At 36.9% G+C, this 9,005-nt stretch overlaps 3 protein-coding genes and 3 non-coding genes across 10 annotated transcripts in view; 5 read left to right on the top strand and 1 right to left on the bottom strand.

Annotated features, from left to right (window-relative positions):
- The window catches only part of LOC111457242 (60S ribosomal protein L32-1-like), a 3,496-nt gene extending 1,394 nt beyond the window's left edge, over positions 1 to 2,102 (top strand). The window contains exons 2-4 of one of the 2 annotated variants that reach the window (XM_023099440.1): positions 136 to 237; positions 1,556 to 1,737; positions 1,821 to 2,102. In XM_023099440.1, coding sequence (XP_022955208.1) covers positions 148 to 237; positions 1,556 to 1,737; positions 1,821 to 1,950 — 402 coding nt within the window. In that variant the 5' untranslated portion in view covers positions 136 to 147 and the 3' untranslated portion in view covers positions 1,951 to 2,102. The remainder of the gene's footprint in view (positions 1 to 135; positions 238 to 1,555; positions 1,738 to 1,820) is intronic. The other variant, XM_023099442.1, reaches the window with a different exon arrangement.
- LOC111457337 lies at positions 302 to 381 on the top strand. The gene has a single exon (XR_002712918.1). It is a non-coding gene; the product is annotated as a small nucleolar RNA U31b (small nucleolar RNA).
- LOC111457334 lies at positions 958 to 1,038 on the top strand. Its single transcript, XR_002712915.1, has one exon. It is a non-coding gene; the product is annotated as a small nucleolar RNA Z196/R39/R59 family (small nucleolar RNA).
- LOC111457335 lies at positions 1,183 to 1,265 on the top strand. The gene has a single exon (XR_002712916.1). It is a non-coding gene; the product is annotated as a small nucleolar RNA Z196/R39/R59 family (small nucleolar RNA).
- A 1,349-nt stretch (positions 2,103 to 3,451) lies between the features above and the next one.
- On the top strand, positions 3,452 to 6,349 carry LOC111457088. Its single transcript, XM_023099232.1, has 4 exons — positions 3,452 to 3,679; positions 5,093 to 5,312; positions 5,882 to 5,927; positions 6,050 to 6,349. The coding sequence occupies exons 1-4, from the start codon at positions 3,553 to 3,555 to the stop codon at positions 6,134 to 6,136; spliced, it is 480 nt and encodes a 159-aa protein (XP_022955000.1). The 5' UTR covers positions 3,452 to 3,552; the 3' UTR covers positions 6,137 to 6,349.
- Positions 6,350 to 7,422: 1,073 nt separating this feature from the next.
- Positions 7,423 to 9,005, bottom strand: part of LOC111457215 — a 4,493-nt gene continuing 2,910 nt past the window's right edge. For 2 of the 4 annotated variants that reach the window (XM_023099405.1, XM_023099402.1), the window contains exon 4: positions 7,423 to 7,791. The gene's annotated coding sequence lies outside the window, so the exon portion shown is untranslated. The remainder of the gene's footprint in view (positions 7,792 to 9,005) is intronic. The other 2 variants (XM_023099403.1, XM_023099404.1) reach the window with 2 other exon arrangements.

Below are 9,005 nucleotides of genomic sequence, written 5' to 3'. Positions count from 1 at the left end.
TTTTTTTTTTTTTTTTTTTTTTTTTTTTTTTTTTTTTTTTTTTTTTTTTTTTGTTCATTTAGGGTTGATTTGAAGTTTTCTAGGATTTGATACCTTTGAGATGATTAATAATCGTACTTGTTATGAAATCTGTAGATATAAGTGAAAATGGCGGTTCCTTTGCTGACGAAGAAGATCGTGAAGAAGAGGACCACCAAGTTTAAGAGGCCACAGAGTGATCGAAAGATCTCCGTTAAGGTATTTTAGTTTATTATCGGTATTTTCATTTAATTTCTGTTTATATGTTATTATTCTCTCTATGGAAGATGATGAGATGTATTGTCGCCCCAGTCTTACTTGTACCAATGGGTGCAAGATGGTGATTGACACAGTATCTGATTCTTGTTATTGTTAATTGCTCATTTAAATTTAGAAGATATGGTAGCTAGGTTGTGTTTTTGCATTTTTCACACATTTGATTAAGCTTAATAACGTTAGAAGGATCTGATGATTTAATTCACCCCAGACCCGACTAGTGGCCTCGGATACATTATGGTGATTCACAGATCGACTATTTGATACTTACTTCGACATAGCTTTTAAATCAGTTTTGAAGTTGAATATGGAATTTATTTCGATTGGGTTTTTGAAACAATTAGTAATTTGCCGATGTCCTGGCTCACCGTCTATTGTCATAAGATGGTGATGTTAATGGAACTGTTTTCTGATCGCAATACAGTATGAAATCATGATTTCTCCGACTATGTGCATCTCGTGTAATCTTTTTAGTTTCTAAGCACATTTTTCTCCAATATATACAACACGGCGTGATGATGATAACCCATCATTTCTGTAATTGAATGATGAATATTTTCATGCACTACCATCTGATCTATGTTGTATATTAAATTCCATGTTAGTTTTACGCCATTTTTTTCTCATATTCGTTTGTCAACTCTTTACGCATCGATTTTCTGCTGCAATCCATGATGCAAACTACCCAATTTCTGATTTTCTGTGATTATTTACACATATCACCATCTTTCGGCTGAGGTTGCAGTTAAAAAGTATTTTTGAAGTTAAAAATAAATATCATCATTTCTGTATTTGAGACTTTGCCACCTCATATACTATGTTTATTGCACTTTATATAAAATTTACATCTTTATTTGCATGTTAACTCTTCACTCAATTGTGTCTTGCTGCAATCTGTGATGCAAACAAACCCAAATTACTGATTTTCTGTGATTAATAACAGTTATCACCATCTTTCGGCTGAGGTTGCAGCAAAAAGTAATACGTTCATAGTTCTAGGGTCATTTACAGTTTTCTTTTGCTATAAACTGAGATTGCCCGTGGTATCTAATGTCCGGACTTTATTTAATAGCTGGACATTTCGTTTTTTAGGGCATAGAGTAACTATATACAGGTCTTGCGACACGGTTAGCTTAAAAACTTATAAGCTCTCTGTTACTAAAACCCTGCATACAGATATTTTTATTTTTTCAATCTCCTTTGATCTTCGTTAGACAATATCGTCTGTCTTTGTTCACTTATTTTTAATTTTATCTGACAGGAAAACTGGAGAAGGCCAAAGGGTATCGATTCCAGAGTAAGGAGAAAGTTCAAGGGATGTACTCTGATGCCAAACATTGGCTACGGGACTGACAAAAAGACCCGCCACTACCTTCCTAATGGGTTCAAGAAGTTCGTTGTTCACAATGTCAAGGAGCTTGAAGTTCTGATGATGCACAACAGGTTTGTGACGACCTCTCACCATCATTAGCAATTATAAGGGAGTGATTAATGGATTGTCTGATCCGTTTGTGTTGTTACTGCAGGACTTACTGTGCCGAAATCGCCCATGACGTTTCCACAAGGAAGAGGAAAGAGATTGTTGAGAGGGCAGCTCAACTTGATGTGGTAGTTACCAACAAGCTTGCTAGGTTGCGCAGCCAAGAGGATGAATGAACCATTTAGATCCACTTTTCATCATGTTTTGTAGTGAGATTTCGTTAATATATACAATTTTTGTTGGATTTATGAGATTTTGACATTAATGTGTTATGAATTCACAACCATCTCTTTGACAATATATTTTTTATACTTCAAATTACGACGTTTATCTTCATGAGCTTTTTGGTTCTCTCCGTTTCTTGTTTTAATCGGACGTTTCCTTTGGCAGCATTTTCTTCTTCTGTGTCCAAATCTTTAGAACATTTTAGTGTTCTTGAGTAGTCAGAGGGTGACATGGCAATGGTGTCCATTGCGCCATGTACTAGTCCCATTATGCTAATGTATAAAAAGATAAAAATGGGTGGGTCGACATTGTGCCCCCATTGTGCCATCTTCTTTAACTTGCATCTACATGGGAGGGTTCCTTCTAGAATAGTATTCAAATTTGGATGCATATTTAAGATGTTCTTATCATAAATGATGACTTTTAAGTTGATTTTTGATAAACGTGCCCAAATAGGTAGTGAAGGCTAATACATCGAGTCATGGTATGGCATCACCAAGCATCGATTAGACATGAGTTTTTGGTTAGTACCCATGTCTTGATAGCTATTGTAATGCCTTCAATAAGCTCCTTTCGAATGTTTTGAAGTAGTTTGTAGTTTTGATCCAAAGAAGGGTCCAGCTAAAGTTAATGAGTGAAATTACATGTACATGTATCGTTAATGCCCGAAAGCTTAGTTTCCATACTAGTGAAACGAAAAGGTTAAAAGGATGACATAACTTGTTCGAAGAAAAAGAAACTTGCATACACAAGAACCTAAAAGGATGGCCAAAAGGGGCTTATGCCACTAAGCTATACAGCCTTTCGCTAACTTGTAGTGGGGTTTAGCATATATAAATCCTTGAAAGTTAAGGGAATTTCAGCCCTCAGCCCTATTACCCCTAACGATACTACTTTTCTTAGAATAAAAAATTACCTCGAAAGTTTGACCAGATGAACTCGAATAAATGAACATAGTCTATCTCTTCAAAAGACGAACTTCATCCCACACATACACATTTCTTACTTTTCTTAGAGTAAAATACTTCTTCAAAAAATTTGACAACAATGAACTCGAATAAATGAACGTAGTCTATCACTTCAAAAGACGAACTTCATCCCACACATTTACATACCAAAACATTTCATGAACATTCTTCCATCAAATTCCAGATTCAAAACTAAATTTTTGGTCTGGATGTGAATATTGCCTTTCAGTAATAAAGGTAAGCACATCCATTTTATCCCCTAAGGCAAAGAATATCACTTTCTTAGCTTGTGCAGCAGCAGAATGTACCATTTCAAAAGAGAAGACTTACAAATGTTGGCAAAGAAAGTATTCCCATATCCTTCTTTTGCCTTGAACATGAAGCATTATCCTAACACTTTACAACTCCAAAGACCCCTTTGAACACAGCAGCCTTTGCAAGTAAAGAACCTGAACCTTCCTTCTCATCCCCATTTATAAACCCATCTCTGCCTCCTTACTTCCACATTACATTACAAGTTTTGGGTCTTTTTGTTCTGTTTTTCCTCTTTCACTCAGCATTTTTCTTTCTGATCTCACTGCTCAAATGGCTAATTCACAGATGAAATCCATTGCTACTGTGCTTCTGTTGCTAAACTTCTGCATGTATGTTATTATTTTGGGCATTGGAGGGTGGGCCATGAACAGAGCAATTGATCATGGCTTCATCATTGGTACTTTCCAAATTCTTGATTAATCTCCTTTGTTTGTTTCATCTAGTTCCAGATTTTGAATGTCTCCATCGGATTATCGAGATGAAAACTTCGGTACTATGATCATATCACGGATGGAAATTGAAAAGTGATATGTGTTAGACGAACACGACTCTCCACAATGGTATGATATTGTCCACTTTGAGCATAAGCTCTCATGGCTTTGCTTTGGGCTTCCCCAAAAGACCTCATACCAATGGAGTTAGTATTCCTCACTTATAAACCCATGATCACACCCTAAATTAGTCGATGTGGGACTTCCATCATCCAACACCTCCCCTCGAACAAAGTGCGCCTCCCCTTAATCGAGGCTCGACTCCTTTGGAGTCTTAGTCATTTTTTACTGCCTTCGAGGAGGGGCTTGGCTCCTTTTTCTTTAAGAGTTCTTTGTTCGATATTTGAGGATTCGAGGATTTACCAATCTATTGGCACGACTAAGTTTAGGGCATGGCTCTGATACCATGTTAGACGAACACGACTCTCCACAATGGTATGATATTGTCCACTTTGAGCATAAGCTCTCATGGCTTTGCTTTGGGCTTCCCCAAAAGGCCTCATACCAATGGAGTTAGTATTCCTCACTTATAAACCCATGATCACACCCTAAATTAGTCGATGTGGGACTTCCATCATCCAACAATATGAACTGACACTATGTGTGAGATCGAAGAACGAAACATTCTTTATAAGGGTGTGGAAACCTCTCTCTAACAAACATATTTTAGAAACTTTGAAGGGAAGACCGAAAGGAAAAGCCCAAAGAAGACAATATTGCTAGGAATCACGACTCTCCACAATGGTATGATATTGTCCACTTTGAGCATAAGCTCTCATGGCTTTGCTTTGGGCCACGACTCTCCACAATGGTATGATATTGTCCACTTTGAGCATAAGCTCTCATGGCTTTGCTTTGGGCTTCCCCAAAAGGCCTCATACCAATGGAGATGTATTCCTTTATTTATAAACTCATGATCATTCCCTAAATTAGCCAATGTGGGACTCACTCCCAACAATCCTCAACAAATATCTGCTAGCGGTGGGCTTGGGCTGTTACAAATGTTATCAAAGCCTGGTACCAAGTGATGTGCTAGCGAGGATGCTGGCTCTCAAGGGGGGTGGATTGTGAGATCCCACATCGGTTGGAGAGAGAAACGAAACATTTCTTATAAGGGTGTGAAAACCTCTGCCTAGTAGCATACACGTTTAAAAACCTTGAGGGGAAACCCGAAAGGGAAAGCCTAAAGAGAACAATATCTGCTAACGGTGGGCTTAGGCTGTTACACTGTGTCCATGTCATGTTGTCATTTTTTTGTTTTTGGTTCATTTTGAACATGTTTCTATGTTGCAGCTTGCTGATGGGTGAGAATTTTGCAGGTCCTGGGCTTAAACTTCCAGCACATTTTTCACCAATTTACTTCCCCATAGGGAATGCAGCCACCGGTTTCTTTGTGATATTTGCTTTGTTGGCTGCTGTGTTTGGAGCTGCCTCAGGAATCTCAGGACTTAACCATATTCGGTCATGGAGTGCTGAAAGCTTCGGTGCTGCATCCTCTGCTGCTGTTTTTGCTTGGACTCTCACTCTCCTTGCCATGGGGTATGCATTCCCATCTAATTCTTTAACAGGTTTATCTAAAAGATTCGTAATATATCTAGGAAGACGTTTCAAATACTACACATGGGTTACCGGATATGTTAGTTTAATATTAACCCATTTGATATCTCCGTATCCGAGAATCAACAAACCCGACTCCGCATTGTTCACAAAATTCCGAATCTTCTTTTTTATCTCCAATTACTCGATAATTTCCACAAGCACAAGTCCTCCTTTTTATAGGCCCAAAAATTCTTTCACAAAATAATCCATCTTTTTCAGGTTTAAAGGTTTACTAAAAAGTTTGCATCGTTCTCGTAACGGTCCATGTATTAAAACTTAGTCTTTTTTAGTTCAACATGTGAGAGGATAGGATTCAAACTATTGACTTCATGTTCGAGAATGTGTCTTAGTATGTTGAGTTAAGTTAACGATGACCCATTTTAGAATCTCGACAAAGTTTTTCGTACGTGTTTTCTTTTAGTTATTACATGAAAAGGAAAATAAGAAAAGAGGAGCATAACTTGCTTTGAAAGTTTTGACTGGACTCTAAGGCTTTGTTATTTATGCAGCTTTGCTTGGAAAGAGATTCAACTGGATCTCAGAAACTCAAGACTGGTGAGGAAAATAAAGATTTCTTTTCCCAGCTGCAATTTATCATCACAAATCTAATCTAAAACAGTTCCAATTCAAACTATATTGATAGGACAAGATTTTGTTTGTGTTTTAATTTTTTGCAGGTAACAATGGAAGCCTTCTTCATTATTCTCTCAGCTACACAACTTGTTTACATTATGGCCATCCATGGTGCTGTGACCACAAAATGAGAGCTGAATGCTTTAACATTTGTTTGATTCATTGCCCATTTTCAATTGTCTTTGGTGTTCTTTTCTTTTGTTGTAATTAACCATCTCTGCAAACCTTGCAAACATGCAAGGAGCTTAGTTTAGAAGATTATTCTTTTTGTGGTTTGTTGTGGTGATTTTATTTGTATAAATGTTGACAATAAACTTGGTTTGATGTTTGATTTAAAAGCTTCAGTCTCCCTCTCTCACACTTTTTGTTTGTAGGATGGATAATTCAAAGAACACTAGAAACCGATCAAAGGTTATGATAATCTAACAACATTTTCGGTGAAAATAGATTCTACCATCAAATGCCAACTTGAACATCGCTCTACTGGTTAAGACATAGCCTAAAACTAAAGGTTAAGGATTCAGATTTCGACCACCTAAAATGAAAGGTGTAATGTGGATATTCTTAAGGAGAATACAAAGCAGAATCAATTATTATCTTTATGAGGAAGAAGCTTAACTTTGGTAATGTAACAGCCTAAGTCCACCGCTAGTAAATATTGTCCTCTTCGGACTTTTCCTTTTGGGCTTCCCCTCAAGATTTTTAAAACGCGTCTGCTAGGGAGAGGTTTCCACACCCTTATAAAGAATGATTCGTTCTCCTTTCCAATCAATGTGGGATCTCACGGGTAATCTTTATCAGAATCTTCAGACTAATATATCTGTAACCATATCTTCATCCTTGCTTATTGAAACACACGTCTGAGTACCAATTGTGTTGATTAGGAAATAGGACAAACAAGAACCATAGTTGTGAGATCCCGCATCAGATGGAAACCTCTCCCTAGCATACGCATTTTAAAAACCTCGAAGGGAAATCCGAAAGAGAAAACCCAAAAGGACAGTATCTGCTAGCAGTGGGTTTGGGCCGTTACAATAGCTATAGCTAATCTATTCCTTTCTTTTCAGTTTGAGGATAGGATACGATCTAAAAGGCAACGGGTTTGATAGGCCTTAAGTGCAAATTGTACTTGAAATGGAAAGGAAGGATGATGGCATAGTTGCAGCAGGTGGGATGGAGATGGAAATGACCGTTACATGATTTACGGGGCCTAAAATTTAGTTGGTACGGATTCGGTATAGTGAGGATAGTTAGGAAGGATAAGTAGGAGGGGCCAAGATGGAAGGGATTGAAGTGAGGAGAGTTGAGGGAGTCTTTTGGACTACCAGTTGTCGAGAAGCTAAAATATTATAGTTTTCCTTATTTTCAATGAGAATATCCATTGAAGACCAAACACATTCATCACAAAGCCAGCAGATCATGATAGCTCATGGAGCTTGAAAATAAACAACTATAATGCTGAGATAAAGCATCAGTGTAGTGGTGGATGCCACCTGACAGACAAAACAAATGCGAGTTTTTTTAACTCGTCTATATACGCTTCCTTCATACTGAAAGTAAAGTAAACTGAACTAGTTTACATGATCATACAAGTAATATAGAGAAAATATCTAAGCTGCCTGGTAATGATGAAATTGCCATTGACATAGATCTTAGCTTAGGAAGTCGAGCATCACATCACAACTATAAATGTTTAGAGATATACCAGAAGTTTCAAACTTATCAAAAGGCTTGCTTCTTAGATGAATTTCATCAGTGCACTGGAACTCACCCTGGCTGTCTGCTTCTATATTAAGGGTTTAAAATAATGTCAGTTTCAGCTTACAATATCAAAAAAATAAATATTGGCACAACAATATAAAAAGCTTATAAAGTGACATTAAATGAGTAAACAAAACGATTCTATATTACAGAAAGAGAGGATCCCAGATGGGGAATGTAACTGATAGAGCACCAAACATTGACAATCAATGCTGTCAATCAAGACCATTTGACTGTGAAATCGGCTACAGCGATTACTCCACAAATCTTTCAACGACCATTTGGATCCTGCTGCTAATTGAAATTGATTTATTTTCTTAATTTAAACACATTCCTTTGTATATATAAGTGTATTATTGTTTGGACAGTTATCTGTTAACACTATTGAAAATTACTCTATGAAATTTCTCTTCATCTCTGAAGTTCTTTAGTAACCAACCCAACCCCAGTGCCACTTGGGAAAATGTTATGATACAGATGATATGCCTTGAAGAAATCTATCAGGTAGTTGGTTTAAAAGACTAGACAAGATAATAACGGGCAACTATGAATAGAAAATGATGAAAAGAAAATGGTCGGCCATTCAAGCTTTCTGTCGACCTCAAAATGATATTAACATATTAAGGCCCCAACACCGTAAGATGCAGAAAGATTCCAAAGCAAACAAATATGTCGAGAGATAAATTATCGATGAACTTTGCATAGGAACAAAACTTCGTTTCATATAAAGGGGAATAAAGAATCTCTTGGCCTCTAAAGACAAAGCAATTCGCCAAAAAGACATCCACATTCGCAATGCACATACACTCAAAATTTTTGGACAACGATTCTTAATATATTCGGATGGCATCTCACATTTCCTAGGGAGGTAAAGGATTTTTTGGATAGGGCCTTAACGTACCACCCTTTCAAGAACGCAAAAGCCCTATTATGGAAAAAACTCATCATGACTTTCTTTTGGAATATGTGGAAAGAAAGAAATCAGAGAATATTTGCAGAAACGACACAAACCTACACAAAACTTTTCGACAATGTTGTTTACCAAGCTATATCTTGGTGTAAACTGTCTAATATTTTTACTTCCTACAGTTATACCTCCCTCGTTGCAAATTGGGAAGGTCTTTTGTAAACATCATGGATTAGACCTCCCTCTTGCAAATTTACTCATCAATGAAATTGTCTCTTATCGGAAAAAAAAAAAAAAAAAAAAAAAAAAAAAAAAAAAAAAAAAAAAAAAAA

The sequence above is a fragment of the Cucurbita moschata genome, unplaced genomic scaffold (genome assembly GCF_002738365.1).
Source record: "Cucurbita moschata cultivar Rifu unplaced genomic scaffold, Cmos_1.0 Cmo_Scf00019, whole genome shotgun sequence".
NCBI classification, from domain to species: Eukaryota; Viridiplantae; Streptophyta; class Magnoliopsida; order Cucurbitales; family Cucurbitaceae; genus Cucurbita; species Cucurbita moschata.
Note: the sequence above shows the minus strand (reverse complement) of the source record. Positions and strands in the feature narration are given on the sequence as shown.

Excerpts from the sequence above, each read along its gene's own strand:
- LOC111457088 (XM_023099232.1), top strand. The coding sequence starts at position 3,553 with ATGGCTAATTCACAGATGAAATCCATTGCTACTGTGCTTCTGTTGCTA. Across the intron at positions 3,680-5,092 it reads TGATCATGGCTTCATCATTG|GTCCTGGGCTTAAACTTCCA; the intron begins GTACTTTCCAAA and ends AGAATTTTGCAG. Across the intron at positions 5,928-6,049 it reads ATCTCAGAAACTCAAGACTG|GTAACAATGGAAGCCTTCTT; the intron begins GTGAGGAAAATA and ends AATTTTTTGCAG.